Below are 25224 nucleotides of genomic sequence, written 5' to 3'. Positions count from 1 at the left end.
TTATTTTTTATTTATAATTTTGTTTTTCTAACTTGATTTGTTTTGTGTTTCATTCTTCATTTGATGCATTGGGTGTGAGAATGAGTGTTTCTCTAGCATTATTCCACTTAATGTGGACAATTTTATTTATTTAATTTAGGCAAATATTATATTTTAATTTTTTTAAAATAAAAAGGAGTGGAAATATAAATAATTTAATGATATATATGGGGGATGTGGCTAAATTTAAATGTTAAATAAAATGGTATGAGAAAAAAAAAAATACATAACAATAAACACTAACTTATCCAAATAATTCTATGTAATGTAATAATGGTACATTCTTATATACTATTTTTAATTATTTATAATGCAATATGATAATATTTAACAATCAAAGTCATAAAAAAGAAAAAAAGAAAAACGTAAAGCACAAAACTAAATCCATCAAACAAAATAGAGTTCTAAAGAATACAAAAGTTTATCAAGCTAAAATAGAGATGCAAGAAAAAAAAAAAAAAGTCCACCAAAAATTGAGGGAGAAGAGTGGGAAATAACCACTTTTTTTTGTGAGAGAAAATTGTGTAAAGAATGGAAGAGTGAATGACAAATTTATACTAAGAGGATGATAATAAAAAAAAAAAATAAATAAAGGAAGAAAAAAGGAAAGAGGAAGAGTGATATCAAGGTAGAATGTTTGGGGAGATGAAAAGATAAAGAGAAAGAGAAAAGTCGGAGAAAGTATAAATGTTAAAAAAATGAGTACAATTTGATAAGCACAATTTTCTTTTAAGTAAAATATTACATTTTTTATTTTTTAAAACAAAAATAGAGAGAAAATATAAATAATTTAATGATAAGGAGGATGTAGTTGAATTTCAATATTGAGTAAAATAGAAGAGAAGAAAAAGAAAAAAGAAAAATTAAAGATATAACAATAAACACTAAATTATCCAAATTATGCTATGTAATGGAATACTATTTTATTTTTATCTACTATCCTTAATTTTTTTAATAATGTAATCAGATAAAATTTAACAATTAAAGAGAAAAATCATAATAATAATAATAACTTAAAACACAAAAGTAAATCGTATCAACCTAAATTAGAGTTCTTAAAAACATAAAAATTTATCAACCTAAAGCGGAAATGCAATAAAAAGTAAAAATCCACCAAAACATTGAGAGAGAGAGAGAGAGAGAGAGAGAGAGACCTTTTGTGAGGGAAAACTATGCAAAGAATGGAAAAGAGTGACAAATTTATAGTAAAAGAGAAGGGATAAGAAGAGACAAATAAAGGAAGATGAAGGAAAAGATGAATAGCAATATTAAAGTAGAGGGTAGTAGGGAGATGAAAAGGTAAGGGAAGAAGAAAGATTGAAGAAAGTGTAAATATTTAAAATATAAGTGAATGTAAAAAAAAATTATAGGAAAATTGGAAAAAAAAGAAAAGAATATATATAGATGCTAAAACCGACAAAGATGAATATGTAAAGTCAATAATCTATTTATATATATATATATATATATATTTGTACAAAAAAAAAGGAATAAATAATAAATAATAATTATGTGACGAATGACATGACAATGAGGTGGCGCAACAGGAGCTCAGCAGTAATAAATGCCACACTTCAGTTTTGAGAGTTTGAATGGGAAAGAATGGAACGAATAGGAGAGAACACTCGTTCATTTTTATCCTCTCAAAATTTCATATTTTCATTTCTCCCAAAATTAGGTAGGTTTGTTGAACCTAGTCAAAGATTTTCAAATAAATTTTTGATAATAAAGAAAAGGGGCAAAAAAATTTTTTTTTCAAAAAATAAAGAGAGCAAAATCATGGAAATCATTTTTTTTTTTTTTTTTTAAATCATGCATTCCTAAGAGGGATAAGTCAATACCAAGACTCCAATTATGAGATGACCAAGTAGGGTGACCATTCACTACCAAGAAGTGGTGGCATGCAAATCACATATAGACATTTTCCCTAATAATTTCAAACCCATGAAGCATTCATTTTTCCACACATGACCATGCACCCAATTCTCAACTACGCAAAAAATATCCTACTGAAGTGTGTTTTGGATCCTCAATCGGTAAGTGACAAAGAGTTTAAGTTTCATTAATCAAACACGCGAGTTCAACCAATTGGATATGAAATGACAGAGGCATTGCTTCCGCTATCAAAATAGTCATACCGCTTCCCTTTCACCAAGAGAAAAAGTTTTTCAAAGTCAACCCGGATTTAGATCTTTGCCCTCAAGCTCTCTAGGCTAAGAAGCTAGAACTCAAGATGACAGAGAAATGCCTCATTTCTACAATCTTCCCACTTGTAGAGAAATATCCTTTGATAGCTAACGTTGGGATAGGTTAATTGGTCTTAGGAATCTCTAGCTATGACATAGTTTGTGAGACTACCAAAAGAATTCGAGCCGACCAAGTTAAGTCCCTAATAGTTTATTATCATTGAGTATGTTGTTTCACTTCGGACATGCATATTATTGTAGACTTGTAAATTTAGACTAATTCATTATTCCCATTGTTAGCTTACGCATTTTGCATAAAAAGTCTTATTAGGTTAGGTAGTACTAAACCTATAACATGATCCTTGAAGCCAAATAATTTCCTTCCAATAATTTTAAATTGCTTTGAGTAATACAAATTTGGTTCTCCTCAAACAAATTCAAGTAAAATGTTGTAAATAATGCACAAATAAAAACCATATGTTGTGTTAGAATCATGTAAAAGTGATGGTGCATCACTTATGACTTGGCACCTATAAGTTGTGAAGCAAAAATGTGTCCCCAACATGATTGTTGTTCTTATAAAGAACCATTTTTGCAAATACATCTTACAAGTTCCAACAACTTCTCTATTATATCTTTCATTCCATGTAAAAAACATTTCATCTCATTTTCATCCCCTACACTCAAACTACTCATACTTGAGAGAAATTGAAGTAATAATTGATAATACGTTTACAATTTTCTCTTGAGAAAATTTATAACAAAGGAAAACTATATTGTGAGACATTGGAGGAAACCAGAAGCCTACTTGTAGATACAATATTGTGTCTAATAGTGTAATATACTTATTTTGGTGTAGTGCAAGACCTTCAATTGAAGTTTCTTCACAGGATCAATAATCTGAAGCTCCTGATATAAATTCTCCCTAAAAAGAAGATATCCTCCAGAGTTGTCAACGAATAACAGCATATGTTCTGACCACAAAGCCCATATTTGTTGTCACCGGTGATTCTTTAAGAATATTATCAACATATAATCCCCACCTCTTTGAAACCGCATACGATTGTTGTTGTAGTTTGGGCTTGGTTGTATCATTTTGTTGCATGCAAATTAGGCTTTGTTACCATTAAAAAAAAAAAAAAATTTGTTATTTGAGGTGCAACTTTTGAAAGTAAAATGAGTTCATGAAAGCTTGTATTCAATTGTTTTGTGAAGATTCAAGTTTTATGAGTTCTTGAAAACTTGTATTCAATTCTTTTGTGAAATTCAAGTTTTATTTATTTATTTGAGAAAGTGATTCAAGTTTTGGTTTGATGGGTGATAATAAATAGTTTGAATTGACAACGTGTGACATTTCAAATGGGAAATTTATTTGAATTGTTGTGTAATAATATCTTGAATCTGAGTAATATGCCTCTGCCAATTCATGTACTAAAGAAATAATTTAGGACGGACACATTCATAGATATTATCCACTAAAAGTGGAATGGCATGGACTATATAAGTTCCGGTAAAAGTAAATGGATTTTTGTAATGTAAAAGGTTGATTTTTAGGCTAAAGCATGCATTCAAAAAATAAGGACCTTGCACTTCAAGACTTTAGGCAAGAGGGAGGTTTGGTATGTATAAATCAGTTTAGTTCCATGGCTGGAAGATGTGATTTAAATTCACTAGTCATTGGGTTTAATTGTTTAAGTGATAGATCAAAGATAATGACGTATCTATGGTTAAAACTTGACATTTCCTTTATTCACTATCTACTTATCGCTCAAGAAAAAAAAAAAAACTGTTAGTCATGATGTGATTAAGTTCAAACTAATTAATTAGTGTTCTTCTTTATAAGCTTCACTGTTTTTGATAAGCACTAATTAATTAGTGTTTGTAACTCTCTTTCTCTTACTAAATAGTATATTCAACAGAATATCTCTCATACAGAAATCATCATTGTTAAACACACTTGGATTTGCTTAGTTAAATTTCATTAATATAAAAGGATTTTTTTTTTTTTGGGTGAGATAAATATAAAAGAGGAGTTTATCTATAAACTCGTTATATTAATATATCAAAGATCTTTCTTATTAAAAAATTTTAAAAAAAAATCAGGATCTCCTAATATAAGGGGGAAAAAAAAATTTGCACCCAAACAAAACGGTGTCGTTTGAGGTAAGAACAACACTGCTTTTGCTTGCTTAATTCCGAAGTCAAATTACACAATGGAACAAGTAAAAACAATTATTCTCACCCGCAACATCATTTTGCTTTCAAAGCAATATAATCTCAGAAAACCCACCAATTTCGATACTTTTTAAAACACCAAAACAAAAACGTTTTCATTTTTATTTCAAAAAACCAAAAACTTTCCCTTAAAAGCTAAACACTTGTTTGGGATCCTAGAAAAAACAAAATGGAGAAAATGGCGCAAGGATGGTTCTCTGGGATCAGCAGCAGCAGTAACAGTGAAGAGCAGCAGCCAAAGCCTTCGTCGTCTCTGTTAGCAGATTGGAATTCTTACGCGGCTGCTCAATCTCCGGAGGAGAGCTCTAGTTTGGGTTTGGGTTTCGATCTCGAATCTGCGGTCAGGTCCGCAAACGACAGCGTTTCGGGAACTTTCAGTGTGTAAGCTATCGCTCTCATTTCTCAATCATGGGTTTTTTTCCTTTTTGAATTATGGGGTTTGGGTATTTTGTAAATGTGTTTATTTTTTTTATATTGGGGTTTGGGGAATAGTGTGCAAGTATGAATGGATTAGACTATAAGGAATAGTGTGTATGTATGTATATGTGGGATCTGGATGTGGGTGTTTGGTTTTAGGATTTTGGTTGTGTAAGTATGAATGAATCAATACAAGATTTACCTGATTTTTTTTTGCATTGTGTTGAGTAAGTTTGAATGATTCAATATAAGAAAAAAGTACACATATATGGTGACTTGAACTTACATTATGTTGAGTAAGCATGAATATATGTTGTACCTTGGTGTGATGGCAAGTTTCCTCTATCCAAGTGATGTGTAACAGATTTGAGTCTGAGAATCAGCTTTTCAGAAATTGGGGTTAGATTGTCTATCAAGTTACCTCTTTTAGACTATGTTTAAGTGGAGTCTTGTAGCATGAACGTAGATTACTTGATTTTGCAGATTTTGTGTGTAGGTGGATCTGGTTGCAGTTGTTCGGTTTTTAGCATTAGTAGGGTGTAAGGCATAGTTGGGTTACCTGATTCTGCATTATGTTGCATAAGTATGAGTGAATTCATATAAGAAAGAGTGTGTGTGTGTGTGTGTGTGTGTGTGTAGGTGGATCTGGCGTGGTTGTTTGGTTTTAAGTATTGCCAAGTGGCTTGTAGCTCAACTGGTTGGTACCTCCTAAGTATTTCAAATGGAGACATCTAGGTTCAAATCCCCCCACCCCTAATTATCAATAAAAAAAAAAAAAAAATCAGTATGGTGTAAGGCATAGCATGTTACAGTTGTTCCCTGATTTTGTATTATGTTGTGTAAGTATGAATGGAATATTATAGGAAAGTTAACATACACACATAGCTATGTTTATGTGCATGTATAGGTGGATCTAGTTATGGGTGTTTGGTTTTAGGCATAAGTACATTACCTGATTTCTCATCATGTTGGTGCAAATATGAATGAATTCGAATAATGAAGTGTATATATGGGCACATGTGTATGTATATGTGGGTTACATTATCTTCTTATACCCTTCATGCTTGCAAAATTGAAGATAATTAGAGATCAACCTTTTTTTTTCATATATAAATATTATTTTTATTTATTTATTTTATACTTCAAAACTATACACTAAGCATGAGTTTATGGACTGGATTGTAAATAATATCTGATAACAAGAAATTTGGCATGTGTGTTAAGAATAAGATAACATATAATCTGACGGTGGGATTTCAAAATATGAATCCAATAAATTGTTGTAAGCGGTGTAACATTAACAAAATGTTACTTTAGGTGTTACTTGATCCCATGCGTATGTTTTAAATTCATAAGCTCCTTCATGGCCTTTGCTGTAAAGGGCTGAAAGAAAGCATGGACATCTTAATTGGCACTGACTCACCAACTTAGAGATTGAATTCCTAAATTCACAGACTAACACTAATTGCAGAGAAAGTATGTGCTACATATTTGAAGGAGACTGTGTTGGTAGTGAGGTCAGCTCACGCACTTAGAAATTTAATTATGATGTTGGATGAAAGATGGTGCCAACTTGTGGATTCTAAAGGGGATATGCCTTTAGCGATAAGGTGATTCATAAAATGTCAGAATGCTTAAATTTAGACTTGGTTAGAAGTCTTAAATTTAGATCAGGTGCTCTGAGTCATTTAAGGTTGTTGTTGAGGCATGCTCATCAATACACTGCTCTCAAGAGATGGCCATGCCCATGGCTATTTCTTATTTCTAATTTAGGCAGTAGCTGTGATATGTTTAGTTATCGAGCAACTATTACACTGTTATATGGAAGGGTCAAAATTTAAACAAAGCATTGTTTCGGGACATGGTGCACTTCTGAGCATTGGAAATCAACTCAATGTGAATTTTTTTTTGAGGGCTTCTGTTAGAAGTTTGAATTTTTCAGTTCTGGACCTATAGCGTTGCTCTATAATTATTAGGTAACAGGTAACATATTATATTGCCACTAGCCCAGTACATAAAGTAATCATATAAACCCAGGTGGATGGTAATTTTATAACTGATGCAGTGAGGAGTATGTAAGGATGTCTACTTTCATGAACTCAAGAGGTTTGGTAGTTGTCTCTACCAAAGCTCTGGTGGAACTCATTTTCTGTTGATTGGATCATACTTGGGTTTGGGTGAGTGATATCATGCTTTAGATTGAGATGGGTTTTCCTATTCTGTAATATGTGCAGACTGCACTATTTATACATAGCCCGGATCATAATTGGGCTTCAGTGAATGATATCATGCTTTAGCTTGAGATGGGCTTTCCAACTGTATAATATGTGGGGGCTACAAGTTGTAATGGGGAACCTGTGGACCATCTCCTTCTTCATTGTCCTGCAGTACACTCTTTATGGGTGATTATGCTTCAGGTTTTTGGTATTCAATGGGTCATGCCAGGCTCTGTGGTGGGTTGTTATTTTGTTGGAGTCATTGGCTTGGGAACCATAATTCAGATATTTGGAATTTGATTTCAGGTTGTTTGATGTGGATTGTACAGACGGAACGAAATGGTCGCTCCTTCGAGGACACTGAGAAGATGTTGGTTGAGTTAAAAGATTTGTGCTAGCGTAGTCTTTTTGTTTGGTCTTGGTGCTGGGGTTTTATGGATTGTTCTTCTCTTATAGAGTTCATTTCTTCTCTTAGAATAGCCTCTTGATTTATTTTCTCTTTGTTTTCGGTTATTGCTTTTCTATGTTCATCATCATGAACACCTTGTATTTTCCTTTCTTTTTTTTTTTCATCAATAAAATTACTCTTATTACCTATCAAAAAAATATGTGGGGACTGCTCTATTTATATATAGTTCATAGTATATGGTCTATCATTAACTTTCTTTATGATATAGGGTCCTAAATCCTGTAAACGACCATTCTTAAGTATGTACGTGAATTCCTTTTCATGTCAGTTACACGATGTAGCATGCAAAATAATAATTATTGTAAAGGAAGGTCATCTCATTTTCTTTCTACTCAGTCTGAATCTGAACTTCAGCAAAATAAGCCAGTACTATTCTGTCACAATTATAATAATTAGTGAACTTATAAAAAAAAAAATGGTGAAGCAACTAAATCCTGAGCTTTGGATGGTGTGGCTAAAAATGGTGAAAGAACAATTGGGCAGGATCTTGAATTAAGGGCTCATACTGATAGGTTTTCTTTAGCAGAAACATGGGAATATGTAAATTCTGTTATTTTTTAGTTATGCATTCACTGTTTGATACTTGTTCAGGGTTTCTAAAGGAGTGAGAGAACTACCTGGGAACCTACAGTCTGTCACTAGTACCGTCCCTTCTGGAAAAGCACTTATGTATTTTGGTTTGCTTCTGGCAACTGGGGTGTTCTTTGTTTTCATTTCATTTACCATGTTCCTTCCTGTCATGGTGCTAATGCCCCAGAAATTTGCCATATGCTTTACCCTTGGGTGTGGCTTTATTATTGGGTCATTCTTTGCACTAAGAGGCCCATCAAATCAGCTTGCACACATGTCATCAAAGGAGGTATATCTGCTATATTATATACCTATGGTTTACTTTTGCAACATGGTCTTTGATGGTTTGACAGACTATCAGCTTAATATTAATATGTTGTCTGATACTTTTTGTGTGTGGTATTTTTGTTATTTATCCAGAGACTTCCTTTGACATTGGGATTTATAGGCAGTATGGTGGCTACCATATATGTTTCCATGGTGCTTCACAGCTACATACTCTCTGTGCTCTTCTCTGTGATTCAGGTTTCTAGTTTCATGACTCCCATTTATATCTTTACTCTATAGACTATACTCCCTCATGCTGTTAGTCCTCTTTAGAAGATCTGACTTTTTATGGGAATGTCATTTAATGTATTTTCTTTCAAATAGAATTTTAAGGTTTCAAGTTAAAAGATTTCCAAAATTACCCTGTTTAATTTGAGCTCAAATGAAAAAGGTATCCTATCAAAATAAAATTAAAAATGAAAGGGTGTCCTATCAAAAATTGAAAAAGTTATTTTGACTTTTCAAATAAAGTAAATGGAATTTGGGAAAGTCAAAAACAATATAAGACAGAGTATTTTTTGATTTACTGGGCCTTTGGACCTCGGTCTGTTGTTGTTCTTGCATTCCTGTAATTGTTGGTTATATTTTCACCATTGTTTTATTGAAGCAGCTGTGCATGTTCTGGTTGGTGTTGAATTAGTTGTAATATCTTCATCTTTTTTCTACCAAGACAATATATGTTGACTACTAATCAATAATCGATAATTAACTTTAAAAGTGAAGATATTAAGTTATCCAATTGAACAACGAAATTGATGTTCCCATGGAACTTGCAGGTTCTCGCACTCATGTACTATGCTATTTCATACTTCCCTGGTGGATCTGCAGGGATGAAATTCCTCTCATCTGCTCTTACCTCTTCAGTAATGAGATGTTTTGGAAGGTGACCTTGGCCTTGCTCTGTTTATGGTTGCCGACTTGTATATCTCTTACTTTAATTTAGATCACTGTCAGTGTTAGTAGAAACTTTGGAATGGCATGAGAACTCAGCTGATTGATTGATGTACTTTGCCTGCAATGCATTTAATACAAAATTTTCAAAATTCCTGATAAAAGCAAAAGAACATGATCAAATTTTATTCTGTGCTGTCCTCACTCTATTGTTAGCTGTGAGATGTAGTGTGTTTTGTTTTAGCTACCCTGAACTAAACAGCCGTCTGAATGGTAACATTTTTTAAAAATTCATTTTGGATACACTCCAAAAATAACGTCAAAGAATTTTACATTTTAGTCTGTGCTTTGGATTAACGCGTTTGCCAAAAATTTATTAACTTATTTGCCGACAGTTGGTAAATGTACAATGTACCCGGAAGAATTAAAGTTTTAAAAACACGTATGTAAGCTAACCCTTAAAAGGATTGGAAGGCTTTTCTGTTCTGTTGCTCAACATTATTGGGGGGGTGGGATGTTTCTATAGCATATCTGTAGGATGGTCCAGGAGTATTAACAATAAAATTCAAATCATAGCAATGCTAGGTGTCTATGCAAAATGTTGCATTCTGACATTATCATGTGCCATACCAGCTCATTTATTTTCAGTCCCCATGTCTTGAATCTTGATGTGCCGTCTGTAGTACATCTAAGTCTAACTGGTGGTGATGCTAATCCAGCATATAGATGTGGTCCTGGTGGTACTGGTTCATGGTTTTCACACCCAAGGACATGGTTCGGCGTGGCAGCAAGACCCTATTATAGGCACTGTTGGTAATATCAACCATCATTTTCAGAAGGCTGTGCTTTGGCCCAACCTTGGTTCATAGGCATTCATAGTGCACATGACAACCCATTTAATGAGTGGGCTTCATTCTATATCCATTTGCATTCTTTCTAGACTTTATTTTCAATTATATCCAATGATGATTATAGCCTTGCTTTTTCTAAATTCTCCCGGATCCCATAAGTTGAACCAAGGAGTTTCCATTGTATAAGGAATTACTTGGTAACTTGTAGGTCAAAATATTTAGCATGAGTTATTTTACACCTTGAAGTTTAAAGTGATCGATTTTAGACTCTTACAAACTTAAATTGATCACTTTTGGTCCTTTCGTTAATATATGTCAAATCTCTATAATGGAACGATGATGTAGCTAAATTAAAAATTGACTCATCATCACTTTAAGTTTGATAGGAACTAGGAGTGATTATTTCAAATTTTAGGGACTAAAAGTGATTACTAAGCACTTGCATTAGATGTGCTAAAAAATATGCTATTTAGACACACAAAAAATTATTTTATCTATTCTAATACTTCACTTAACAATAAACCTTATATCCCATATTTTATTTTTTTACCACTCTTTATAAAAAGTCCCCAACAATTGTAGAAGAGATAAAGTTTGTATAATTCCCAATGGTTATAAAAGAGAGAAAATTTGAATAAGAAATACCCAAATATTAGTAGCACATCTTGCCTTACGTTTCTATTATTAGAATGTCACTGTAGGTCATACTAAATTCATTTGACATTTGACAAATCTAATGGAGGTGATTTTTTGTATATGATGTGCTATGTTGGTAGTGACTAAAAGTTGTTACTTTAAACTCCAAAGGCTAAAATCACTAATAGGCTAAAGTTTAAAGACCAACAACGAGTTTCAAAAAAAAAAAAAAAAAAAAACCTAATAGTGTATTTTGGCTTGACAATAAAGTAGTGACATAAACAATTTTATAACTTTTTTTTCCCCTAAATGCAGTAGTATGTTGTGATTGGTGTATAATAAAAGTAGTGTGAGTGGTGGGTCTATGTAAAAATAATATTTGTACCAATCATAACTTGCCACCTCATTAAATTGTGAAATTGTGTTTCTAACATTACTCAACTTAAGGTCTGTTCGGAATCTGCTTATTTTGCTTAAATTGAAATTTTTTTGCTAAAAATATTGTAAATAAAAGTAAATGATAGTTGAAATAGTACAATAAGACCTATAAATAGTACCAAAAAGTGCAGTGGGGCCCATAAATAGTAGTAAAAATAAGTTATCCAAATGCAACCTTATTCTTCTAAAAAAAAAAAAAAAAAACATTACTCAACTTATAATAGTTAAATTAGAAATTACTAATAAGCGCATAGGATTTTGTGGGATTTTAATGATTGGCTAGCCATTTACCCATTTTAATTTAAAAAATTGGAAAGTTTGAAAGTCAAAACTCAAAACCATTTATATTTGAAGGTTTTTGTTAACGAATGTCCTAAATGCATTGGTTAAAGTGCATTTAATTCTTTATTAAATAATGTTTTTATAATTTTTTTTTTCAGAAAATAAAGTCAAACTATACACATATATGATATACATAAAAAAGCACATACAAGACAAAGTCATGATAAATTTATGCTTGTAGACTGATGAATCATTAATGAGTGTATTTAAAAAAAAAAAAAAAAAACTATGCATTACAGCTCATAATTGAAAATTTATTAATTTTTAACTAGGCACTTGTTAATGTTGAAAAAAAGTTAAAGTCTAAAATTACAAAGATCATTTCATTAAAAAAAAAAAAAAAAATCTAAAATACGAAAACTTCTGGCAAGGAAGAATAATAAACAATCCTAATTGCAATTGCTTCCCTTCTCATATATTGAAATAATAGTTGAACAAAGTTTGACTAAAACTCTAATCAATATCTTTTTATTTGATTTGAATTTTGACAAATTCACCATTAGATTACATTTTCTTATTATATTCTTTATGCTTGCAAAATTTAATTCTTTATTAAATAATGTTTTTATATTTTTTTTCTTCAGAAAATAAAGTCAAACTATACACATATATGATATACTTAAAAAGGCACATACAAGAAAAAGCCACGATAAATTTATGCTTGTAGACCAATGAATCATTAATGAGTGTATTTAAAATTTTAAAAAAAAAAAAAACTGCACATTACAGCTCATAATTGAAAATTTATTAATTTTTAACTGTTAACATTGAAAAAAAAGTTAAGAGTCTAAAATTACAAATATCATTCCATTTTTTTTTTTTTTTAAAGATCTAAAATACTAAAACTTCAGGCAAGGAAGAACAATAAACAACCCTAATTGCAATTGCTTCCCTTCTCATATATTGAAATAATAATTGAACAAAGTTTGACTAAAACTCTAATAAATATCTTTTTATTTGATTTGAATTTTGACAAATTCACCATTAGATTACATTATCCTATTATATTCTTCATGTTTGCAAATTTTTCAAAAGATCAAAAATCAATAGCTATGTCATTAATAAATATTTAAATTTCAAATTTTTATAATCTAAACTTATGTATAAAAATAAGTTTACGAATTAAATAGTAAATAAAATCCAATTAACATGAAATTTGATGTGCCTGTTAAAAACATAAAAAACATTAAATTTTACAGATAAATTTTCAAAATATGTATCAATATTAATTTTTTTAGTGAGAGTTGTAATCAAACTTTGTTCTAAAAATAAAAAGGTCAGATAAGTTTGAGGAAAGGCTCTAAAACTCTAGCACACAGAAGTTGAATATGATTTTGAGAACGAATAGAAATGTTACAATTTTTGTGCTTTAGGTAAAGGAAAGGTTTTTATAAGCTAGGTTACAAGAGCTGAATCTCCCACCTTACATCCATTATCTCTCTTTGAATAATTTATAGGGATAAAAAAAAAAGGGTATTTGAGAACCAAATCCTGAAATTAAGGGAAGATTAGGATGGCAATATTGCACTAGAGGACATTGATTTGACCTTTAAGATGGAGCTTGTGTATGACAAAGCTTTGTTTTCATCGAGCCCTGTTTTTAATAACAGAATTATTGAAACCAAAGGGGCCATCTTTTTCATTAAGAATATCAAAGCCAACCACAAATGGGGCATCATGAAGGTAAAAAAAGAAGATATGTATTGGAAACGAGAGGCAAAGCCAAAACAAATTATATAAAAAATAGCAAACCTTAGTTATATATGACCTCTTTAAGGTGTTGCTTGGGTTTTTGACCCACCATAAAGAAAAGGAAAAAAGAAACAAAGAACGGTCTTCCTTATACCTGCAACATAATATTCTGTTGACATGGCCAAATATGTGTGACGTGACCAAATATTGTGGTAAGATATCAGATGGTGCATCCAATTCAAAAGAGACCAAAATGATAGAAAACTCACTTGGGAAAATAAAAAAAGAAAAAAAAAAAAAAAGGTAGGGAACATAGAATGATATGTAATAAGCCCAAGAACAAATCTTTTGCGCTCAAAGATTAGGTGGTGGATTCAAAATAAAAGAGTGGTATTTGGATGTTTCCTTTAGTCTTTTTACTTGTATAATTCATACAAAAAGAGGCAAAGAATGGTCTTATCTTAACTCATAAGTCTATTACCAAAGCAATTAAAGATTAGAGGGTGGTTCCCAATTAAAAGTGCCTACGGTGATGCTTTCATAATTCTTTTGGTCACTTTTTTTTTATACATAAATCTAGCTACAAATTGCCATTCAATTATGTGGGCTAATAGATTATTAAAAGTTGAGGGAATCTTGGAAAAAAGGTTTTGTTTCCATCAAAGTGTACCTTGTTATCAATGTTACATTGAGGCTAACACATTTTCTATACAAGAGGCCCCTACCTATGGTTCCCAACTTTCTAAAGTTTTAGGTGTAATTTGAAAGATCAATCAGTGAGTTTTGGCTGGATGATTAGAAAGAATTATCTGTTTTATTGTATGGAAAATCACTTAGGACAATCATGGACCCAATGGATTCAAATTGATTTGAACTTTATGCAATGACAAATCTTGTTTTGGATCAATCAAGGTGTATTATTAGGTTTTAAAAAGTCTAGGGAGCATATCTAATTTGCCAACTCCATTGCACGTGTGCCAAGCATCAATCAAACTTATCTTTTTAGGGGGGGTAAGTAAACGCTATAAAGTACCAATCACCAAGAGGTCTTGGTGATGGTATTACCGTGGACCATTCATAGGGTCCACCTCTCTCTCTCTCTCTCTCTCTCTCTGTGGAGTCGCGAGACTCTTCGAGGTGCTTGATTATTTTCTCTTGTTTCCCATATCAGTCAAGATGCTAATAAGGTCTAAGGAGACTTAAACATGAATTTTATGGATTACTAGTGAAAGTCCCATGCGTTGTGTTGTATTGCTTTAATCATAAATTTTCTAAATGAGTTATTATTACATAATTTTAAAACTTATTTCTGACTAAATGCATGATTATTATTATATAAAACGCATAATTTTGTATATTTGTCCTTATATATAATATTTCTAATTAAAATTATCAATAAAATTTTTCTATTTTCTTTTATAATTCCTTATTTATTAATGAAGATGGTGATTTGAACTCAAGCAGTTAAATCTTTTCTAATACTTGCATATTATTGTTACTTGCATATGCATAAGTTGCAACTCGAAAAAAAAAAGTTGGGTGCAAGAGAGATTCTGTGGAAAGACCATTGGTGAATATATATAAATTTTAAAATTTTGATTATAGATTTTTAGTTGGTGTAGGATTTAAATTTTTGAAATTTAGATGTATGTTGCATGTCTTGTTAAAACACTTAATTATTGTTACTTTATTTAAAGAAATTGATGAGGAAAAAAAAAAAAGTTGTTGCCTCTATCAACTGAAACTTAGATACATGTTGCATGTTTTGTTAAAAAACTTATTGTTTCTTTATCTAAATAAATTGATAAGAACAAATAAGTGTTTTGTTGTTGATAAAAATACTGGAAACTTCATTAATTAGAAAAAGACAATATATCAAGATGAAGAGCTTACTCTTAGAAAAAAAGATTCTCTTCCATCCAAACTGAAAAATCAACAATGTCAACTACATGTTTAGTTAAAAGGTGTGCAAGTTTGTTCCTTGCCTATGTACGTGTGAAAATAAAACCTAGTGAAAATTATGTTGCATGTTTTGTTAAAACACTTATTGTTACTTTATTTTAAGAAATTGATAAAAAAAAAATAAGTTGTTTTCTCTATCAACTGAAACTTAGATGCATGTTGCATGTTTTATTAAAACACTTATTATTATTATTTTATTCAAAGAAATTGATAAAAACATATTAGCTGTTGTCTATCTCTATCTAAAAAATTATTTTTATCCAAAATAGTGTTGTAATTTGGTGAAGCCACTTGGCGTAACCATAATGTCTAATTCTAATATTTATTATATCGTATATGATATGATATAAGACTTGAAAAACCAGTAGACCTCTTCTCAAAAAAAAAAAAAAAAAAAAAAAAACCAATAGACTTTAAAAGGTTACCATTGACTTGAAAAACCAGTAGACCTCTTCTCAAAAAAAAAAAAAAAAAAAAAAAAACCAATAGACTTTAAAAGGTTACCATGATTTTTGAGTAAAATTTGTAGTGTGTATTTGTGTTTGTTGTTCTCTCTTCCTTGTATGTGTGTGGTTTGTTGGTCAATTCCTTTGTGTTTGTTTCTTAAAAAAATAAAAATAAAGTAGCATATCAACTCGTAGAGATTTTTCCCTCTCACCCTCTTGTGAGAACGTTTTATTGTTCATTTTTCTTTAGTTGGTGAACTTTCTCTCTTCGTTAAGATTCTTTTCCACATCCGTAGAAAATTTTATCAGTGCACTTGCATATGCTTTATTTTCATGAAAAAGGGTTGATTCATTTACTAAAAAGCTTCTCATTCTTCTTCCATTTCTCTCTCTGCAACTGACTCGCATGTTCAACTCTCATGCCAAAAACCAAAACTGACAACTTAACCATTTAAAAATTTGCACAAGGCAGTTTGTAACATGACAACTATGTGAAAACATGATGGTCATAAACAAAGCTTAAAACATAAGCTTTAATTACTCTTTGCACCATACAGCCACTACTTTTCCACTGTTTCTCAGTTAATTTTCTTTAAGTGCCATTGCAAAAACCAACAATGCTATGTCATGTCATGTGCCAGTCCGACCTTGTTTGCCATTAAACCATTGATAGTGATCTGATTCCTATCAATCATGGATGTGAAATAAAGAAAATAATGTACAAAATATGACATTCATGTGATGAGATCTACCATGTAGCACCAGAATGTGATTTAGATCCGAATCTCAACCCCTTCACATTGAGATAACCATATTTGATTGTGACCAACATAACATGATTGGTGAATAAGGGCAAAATTTTTTGAGGAAAAATAATGCAGCAGCTATATATAATAAATTTGACAGTGAGAAATAATTTAAAATTTTTTTAAAATAAAATAAAAGTAATGCATTATCAAATCTCTCATAAGATTTAGAACAAATCAGGACCCTTCAATCGTGACCTTAGTCCAAACTTATATGGCTTCTTTCTTTAAGCCTTGCTATAGACACTGAAAATTTCATATACACTCTTCACTTAGCCCACCACAGTACAAAAGTGAGAAAGACTTTTCGTTTTTTCCTTCAAACATTATTCAGTGACTTGAATGGAAAAGAGGCCATGGACGTGGCAAAATATACCCAAAAAAAAAAAAAAAACCAACACAGCAACTGGAAAAGTTCACTCAGATTTAAACAATGAAGAGACAATGACCATGTCCATGTGCATGGGATCCCACAAAAGATTATGGTGAAAACCAATTATGTTAAGTGACAAATTTTTCACAATAACTATTACTATTACTATGATTTTTTGTAACTTGTATGTGTGTAATAAAAAGTAATATTAGTATCTCTTTAAAAAAAAAAGTAGTATCAATGATTAGTGACGTGAGTCAATGTAAAAGTAACGTTACTTTAATTATAAATTATGGCTGCCAAAAATTTTGTAATTCAATTAGTTGACACCTCTCAAAGACAAAACCACAAAAAAGGTCCCAAAATTTTCAAATCTTTAATTTTTACTGCTAGATTTAGCTAAAATTTTCAAAAGATATATGGTTCCCCTCAAACTACTCAAATATTAGATTTTTACCTTGAAATTTACATAAAATTTACAATAGATGTATGATTGCCCCCCTCTCAAAACTCTTCATATTTCTTGTATTACACTTTAAAATTAGTTCATTTTTTTTATGTTTGTTATTATCTTGGCAGCTCATTCTTAAAATTCCAGTTCCATCACTAACACTTTTTGATGTTTTCAATAGAAACATCCAAGATTCAAATCTTCAATTTTATATTATAACCTCTTAATGTTTTAAACGGTTCAAGATTCAAATCCTTTAATCCCATTGTAACTATAAAATTATTATTATTATTTTTGTTTTGTAAATTATGGTTTTAACAAGTTATAAAAACAGTTGCGACTTGCAACCATAAAATTAGTTTAGTTGGTGTAGAAAGTTGGAAGAACTCAAAAAGAAGTACTCGAGCAGGCATAGGAAAATCGCCACACGTACTGTCTTGCTAGTACGTTACCACTACTGCATGTGGGAATTTAACTAATCATTATTGCTCGGTGAAAAAGACACCACGCACCCATTCGTGTGGTACTAGTATGTATGGCAAAATTCATATCTCGAAAGTTGAAAACCAATTCTTTTATTTTTATGATAGATAGGCAAAGGCAAGCCCATATTTGTTTGAGTAGCCTTTCACCGAGAAAACATTTAAAACAGTACAAGGCATGTGGTTAGAGGAGGGACCATTTCAGATGAACTAATTTTTCTTATCCATATTTAGCTGGATCCTTGTCCTTTCTTTCAACCTTATATTATGCTAGAAATTTTTTTTTTTTTTTTCAAAATTTATTGAAATGATAGATTATGATTAGTGTAATATCACTTTTATGTAGACTTATCATCGACATTGCACCCATCACAATATACAAACTCAATAATTGTTAAACAAATTAATTGTAAATTTTTTGTTCACTCGACTAATTATTGATGAGATATATACTTTTACTTCAGCCATTTTTTTAAACTTACAAATTGTGTTTATATCATAAGTTTGTTGGCAAATTCATGTCAAAGTACCCATCAATGTTGGCCAAATTGCACATGAGAAGTAATGAATAGTATAACGAGAAATTAAAGCATGGTGATGGAGATTGAAAGTCTCCTAAGCTAGCTACAAATGAAGCACCCTGGGGTCCATATCAATCAATGATATTTGGTCATGTAATATGTATATGATACGTACCAAGAAGATAATGCATTAAAATTTATGGTCAGATTGTGCTTAAGGATCTTTAATCAAATCAGGGGTTCTCATCATTAGGATTCATTGGATCGAGTAAGGAAAAAGAAGTACTTCTTCAAGTTGTCTACACTTCAGTTGTCTACATCATTGAATATTTTTTTGTGAGGCTATATGGTGAGGTTGCTACATTGCAATTACTGTTTACCAGATTTTTTTCACAATAAATATATGCTCATATACCTCTCAGTTTAGAGGAAACTTTGATACACAATTAATAATGGAAGTTATACCATTCTTTTTGTCCACCATGAGGCAAAAGATACATAGTACAGTCTTTTAAGGTGGCCAGTAGCCTTGTTTACTGTTAAGAATTATTTATTTATTGATAAATGCTTGCAAGATTTATGGCACTTGATAATTAGAATTTTTTTTTCCATAAGTCGATAATTACAACAAGGGAGAGGAATTTGAACCCTAAATATCATGGATACAAAAAGAGATGTCAACTAGTTAAGCTATAGTGTAATATATAACATAATATATTATTATATATTATATCATAGATATGCATAACTATGGAAATGGTTTATTAGTTTATATAATTTTTGTTTAACATAAGGAGCATGTCTACACATTATTCTAGGGGAAATATTCCTCCCTCCAAAAAAATCCACAATTATATATGACAAAATAAAACCTACATTTTCAATTGTGTCAATTTAAATTCTACACAAAGAAAATCAAAATCTCCATCTCAGTTAGTTAAATTTAGCATGAGAAATATAACACAAATACACACAAAAAGCATTGTCTTACTCAACCCTATTGCTTTCCATTTTATTTCCTTACATTAAAGAGTGGGAAAAACCTCAACAACAAAAAAAAAATGTGAGATTTACATTGGCATAATTAAAAGTATAAAATTAATTTATCACATGTATAAAACTATACTTTCCCCCACTAAATCCTATATTACCAAGCCACAATCACAAAGTGATTTTTATTTATTTTTTCATCATGCAGTGTTATCAATAGAGACAAAGGAAGCATATTTGGACAATATTTCTTCAAAGAAACAAACATTTGTGAATTTAAGAATTCATATTCGAAAATGTAGCCCGTGACCTCATGTTGCCAACTGCAATACGGCATGAGACCGCATTTACCTAATATTTTACAACAATTATCCTTTTTAATTTTGAATTTTTTATGTTAGTCATTTGGGTTTGGTGCATTAATCTTAATTAAGAACTCTAAGTGAGTGTGATGTTGTCCCTTCCACTCAAGGACAATGAACCTTTTTTTGTTTTCTTAATCCTTTACAGCAAAGACCACCAGACAGCATGACGATATATGCAGCTTATAAAGCTGTATATATTATCATATTCCTCACTCCATGTGCACTTAACTTCTTCTCAATCAGATTCCACAAACTTCCTCGATTCTATAAAACAAAACCATATAGATCTCGATCAATGCCTTTCATAATGATTAAATATACTCATTCTCCTTCTATAGAATAAATGATTCAGTGACCTGAAATTCAAGTAAGTCATAGCAAAATAATAAAGAAAACCTATTTTTGAGTATAGTTTCTTGACCAAAACCCAATTGAACCTTCCTAACACTATTTAATAATGCAGCAAAACTCGTAAAAACAAGAAGAAAAAAAAAAAAAAAAGGCAAGACTGTCTACCAATCACCATTCACCGTTTTTTTCAAATTTCGTAGAGGTAGAAGTTTTATGCGTAGGGTATGACTCTTATTCTCTAGCTCAAACATCAAAATTTGATAGAAATATGCGTACGGTGTACTTGTTTTTACCTCCTGAAAACACTGTGAAGTTACAGAAACACATTCAGTAACAACCACATGGCAGGCTCATCAACTATAAACCACATAAATTGATGGACCACCTCTGGACCTTGCTTATTAAAGAAGACATGACCATCTTAATTAACAAATCTGGGGCTAAAACATTCAAATGGGTCATTGTGTCTGGTTGGTTTGATCATTAGCCCATCACTATCTTCAGGATAATCCACCAATCGAACGGCTCACAGATTGCTAAGAGATAAGGAAACTGTTACTCCTCATTTTATCAGTTCCTGATTTCCTGTACAACTTAACCATGTCAATTTTATCTTCCAATTATAATAATTACATAGATTGGGATACAACTAGATAACCCAAAAAACAAGATGATGAAACAGTCAAAACTGAGCAATAAGAAAGGAAATTTTCTTTACACACACATTCTTCACAACCATATTCATTTCTGACTGCTTACTCCTGGTAAAAGACTAACTTACAAAGTGAGTAACAAACAGAAATCCTCTGTCAAAGTGAGCAATAAACAAAGGAAATTTTCTTTACACAAACATTCATCACCGTCATTGTCATTTCTGACAGCTTACTCCTGGTAAAAGACTAACTTAAAAAGAGAGTAACAAACAGAAATTAAAATCATAAAGCTTTGTGCTCAGTAACTGAAAGGCTAAACAAATAATGCATTAAAGAAAAAAAACAGATACATAGATAAATCCAGAAAGCTATCCCCATCACCATCTCTAAACTAAAAAACAATACCAATTACAATAATAATAATAAAATAAAGAAGGTGCTCTTGGATCCAAATCTTCTGCTTTTCTTCTATAAACAAAACATGGGGTTCCCCCCTCTACAATCCCAAAACAGATCACCTGTTCTCTTCTCTCAGCAATGCCTGCAAGTCTAAGGCATCTCTTGCTTTCTCCCAGAGTCTTCTCCTTCACCTTACTTCTTTCAATAAACACACTTTTATTTACTTGTTGTTACTCTATTGATGAGCAAGGACAGGCTCTTTTAGCATGGAAGAACAGTTTAAACAGCTCCACAAACGCATTGAATTCATGGAATCCTTTGGACCCCAGTCCATGCAATTGGCTTGGGGTTCAATGCAACTCAAATGGCCAAGTGTTGGAGATAAGGTTGAAAGAAGTAGATTTGCAAGGCTCATTGCCTTCAAATTTACAACCTCTCAGGTCCTTGAAGATCATTGCCCTATTATCAACAAATCTCACTGGAACAATTCCAAAAGAATTCGGAGACTATCATGAGCTCAGTATACTAGATCTCAGTGACAATTCTCTCTCAGGAGAAATCCCAGATGAACTTTGCAGGCTAAGCAAACTGCAAACTTTACGTCTTAATTCAAATTACCTTGAAGGTGTAATCCCTTCTAATATTGGAAACCTCTCAAGTCTTGTGTATCTGACTCTCATGGACAATCAACTCAGTGGCGAAATTCCAAGGAGTATTGGAGCACTAAACAAGCTACAAGTCTTCCGAGCAGGTGGGAATAAAGATCTTAAGGGTGAGCTGCCTTGGGAGATTGGAAACTGCACCAACTTGGTTATGTTAGGCCTGGCTGAAACCAGCATTTCTGGAAACATCCCTTCATCAATTGGAATGTTGAAAAAAATTCAAACCATAGCCATTTATACGTCTCTATTGTCTGGTTCTATCCCAGAAGAGATTGCAAATTGCAGTGAGTTGCAGAATTTGTTCTTGTATCAAAATTCCCTCTCTGGTCAAATCCCAAGGAGAATTGGAGAGCTTAAAATGCTTCAGAAATTGTTGTTGTGGCAGAACATCCTAGTTGGTACAATCCCAGATGAGATAGGAAGCTGCAGAGAGCTCAAAGTCATTGACTTATCAGAAAATCTTCTGACAGGTAGTATGCCAAAGAGTGTTGGAGAGCTTTCCAATCTTCATGACCTTCAGCTGAGTGTTAATCAGTTATCAGGTACCATACCTTCTGAAATCTCAAATTGCACGGCTCTTGTTAATCTGGAAATCGACAACAACAGCATTGTAGGCGATATTCCTGTTCTTATTGGCAATCTAAAGAGCTTAACACTATTTTTTGCCTGGCGTAATAGGCTATCTGGAAAAATTCCAGAGAGCCTCTCTGAGTGCCAGGAACTTCAGTCTCTTGATCTGTCTTATAACAATTTGTTTGGTCCAATACCGAAGCAGATATTTGCATTGAAAAATCTTACAAAGGTGCTGCTACTTTCTAATAATCTCTCTGGCTTTATACCTCCTGATATAGGAAACTGCACAAACTTGTACAGGTTAAGACTCAGTGGCAATAGGCTTGGGGGAACTATTCCATCGGAGATTGGAAACTTGAAAAGTTTGAATTTTGTCGACATTAGCAGCAACCGTCTTGTGGGAGCAATTCCTCCATCAATATCTGGCTGCCAAGGACTTGAGTTTCTTGATCTTCATTCTAATGGACTCACTGGTTTTGTGCCAGATACTTTCCCCGAAAGCCTGCAGTTTGTGGACATCTCAGACAATAGGCTTACAGGGCCACTGACTCATAGCATTGGGTCATTGAAAGATTTAGCCAAACTCATTCTTGGCAAGAATCAACTTTCTGGTATAATTCCAGCTGAGATCCTGTCTTGTAGTAATCTACAATTACTAGACCTCAGCAGCAATAGTTTCTCTGGTGAGATTCCAAAGGAACTCGGTCAAATTCCAGCACTTGCAATCTCTCTCAATCTAAGCTGCAACCAACTTTCTGGTAAGGTACCATCTGAATTCTCTGGTCTTAGCAAGCTGGGAGTCCTAGACATTTCCCACAACAAGCTCAGTGGCAATCTGGACACTCTTGTAAACCTTCAAAACCTTGTCTCCCTCAATATCTCCTTCAATGACTTCTCAGGTGAATTGCCCAACACTCCATTCTTTAGGAAACTCCCTCTCAGTGACTTGGCTGCAAACAAAGGTCTCTACATCTCTAATGGGGTCGTAACTCCTGCTGGAAGCATGGGACCTGTTGGCCATGCCAGAACAGCCATGAAGCTAGTTATGTCCGTCCTCATTAGTACTAGTGTAGTACTGGTACTTCTCTCAATCTACATGTTAGTACGTGCCCGCTTGGCCAACAGCAAGCTCATGGAAGATGACAATTGGGAAATGACTTTATATCAAAAGCTCGACTTCTCCATTGATGAAATAGTCCGGAATCTAACATCATCTAATGTGATTGGCACTGGGAGCTCTGGAGTTGTATACAGGGTGACAATTCCAAATGGAGAGACACTAGCAGTTAAGAAGATGTGGTCATCAGAAGAGTCAGGAGCATTCAACTCTGAAATTCAGACACTTGGTTCAATTCGACACAAGAATATCATTCGGCTACTGGGTTGGGGATCAAATCGGAACCTGAAGCTGCTGTTCTATGATTACCTACCAAATGGAAGCTTGAGCTCACTTCTTCATGGTGCTGGCAAGGGAGGTGCAGAGTGGGAGACCAGATATGATGTTGTTTTGGGTGTAGCACATGCACTTGCATACTTGCACCATGACTGTGTGCCTGCTATTTTGCATGGGGATGTGAAAGCTATGAATGTGTTGTTGGGTCCTAGCTATGAACCTTACCTTGCTGACTTTGGTTTGGCTAGGATTGTGAACAGCAATGGTGGTGATGATGCTACCAAACAAAGTCAAAAACCTCATCTTGCTGGTTCTTACGGATACATGGCTCCTGGTACTTTTCTTTTTCCTACCTAATTTCAATTAGCTTAATTTTGTTCTTCAATAATTTCATTTCAATAACCCACTAATAAATCTTTATTATTATTATTTTGGTGTTCTTAGAGCATGCATCAATGCAGCCTATCACTGAGAAGAGCGATGTTTACAGTTTTGGTGTGGTTCTACTAGAGGTCTTGACTGGGAGGCACCCATTAGATCCAACATTGCCTGGTGGTGCAAACTTAGTTCGATGGGTGCGTGACCACTTAGCTACCAAGAGAGACCCAGTTGACATTCTTGATTCAAAGCTTAGGGGGAGGGCTGACCCTACAATGCATGAGATGCTCCAAACACTGGCAGTTTCATTTCTCTGTGTCAGTACGCGACCTGATGATCGTCCTATGATGAAAGATGTTGTTGCAATGCTCACAGAAATTCGACATGTCGAGGCCACAAGGCCAGAACCTGACATGTCAAAGGGAGGTTTGTCAGAAGCTATTCGTTCCTCACCTCCTGCTAGGAAAGTAATTTTACAAGGGTCTTCCAATTGTTCCTTTGCTTTCTCTGATGATTCAATCTAAGATCAGAATCAAGATTTCAAGAGGCTATTTGCTTTATGTTTTGTGCATATCCATTAGAGGAGGCAAGAACAATACAGGAGGAGTTGTAGTGTAATTTTTGTTTGTAGTTTTTACTATATGTGGTTGTTGTAAATCAAAATAATTAATCTGTTAGCAAAATTCTCAATTAAGTAGTAAATATAGCCTTAACATAGGCAACATAATTCTGGAGCTTTAAGATAGTAACTTCCTTGATGTCTCTGCTATAGAGGAGGATTATCTTGGGAACAGTAACTGTCTCTTGAAGGTCAGAGAGAGACTGCAGGGTGTGTTGAAGCCAATACAATGATTGGTATTTTTGGATTGATGTAGTTAGAATTTATTGTAAGGGAATGAGATTCCTCTCTCTCTCTCTCTCTCTCTGTGATAGTCTTTCCAGCAGTACCCACATGGTCCCAGGATACATACATCACATGTCCATGTGCAGTCTGAAAGAAACTTTACAGCAATAAAAAAACTCTTCTGTAAGGATATTAGTCTTGGTTTATAAGACTCTCTGTCTTAATCGGAAGCACATGTGCCAGCAGGACCATTAACTTGTAGACAT

The 25224-nt window shown here is 32.7% G+C and overlaps 2 protein-coding genes across 2 annotated transcripts; both read left to right on the top strand.

Moving 5' to 3' along the window:
• The first annotated feature begins 4435 nt into the window (after positions 1-4435).
• Positions 4436-9541, top strand: LOC111992129 (protein transport protein SFT2). The gene is made up of 4 exons (XM_024023949.2): positions 4436-4841; positions 8154-8421; positions 8553-8657; positions 9236-9541. The coding sequence occupies exons 1-4, from the start codon at positions 4630-4632 to the stop codon at positions 9344-9346; spliced, it is 696 nt and encodes a 231-aa protein (XP_023879717.1). The 5' UTR covers positions 4436-4629; the 3' UTR covers positions 9347-9541.
• Positions 9542-20834: 11293 nt separating this feature from the next.
• On the top strand, positions 20835-25160 carry LOC111992154 (leucine-rich repeat receptor-like serine/threonine-protein kinase RGI4). The gene is made up of 2 exons (XM_024023982.2): positions 20835-24070; positions 24181-25160. Exons 1-2 carry the CDS (start codon positions 21247-21249, stop codon positions 24636-24638), a joined length of 3282 nt encoding a protein of 1093 aa, XP_023879750.2. The 5' UTR covers positions 20835-21246; the 3' UTR covers positions 24639-25160.
• The last annotated feature ends 64 nt before the right edge of the window (positions 25161-25224 follow it).

The sequence above is a fragment of the Quercus suber genome, unplaced genomic scaffold (assembly GCF_002906115.3).
Source record: "Quercus suber isolate HL8 unplaced genomic scaffold, Cork oak 2.0 scaffold_46, whole genome shotgun sequence".
Lineage (NCBI taxonomy): Eukaryota > Viridiplantae > Streptophyta > Magnoliopsida > Fagales > Fagaceae > Quercus > Quercus suber.
This window is presented reverse-complemented; position numbering and strand designations above follow the sequence as displayed.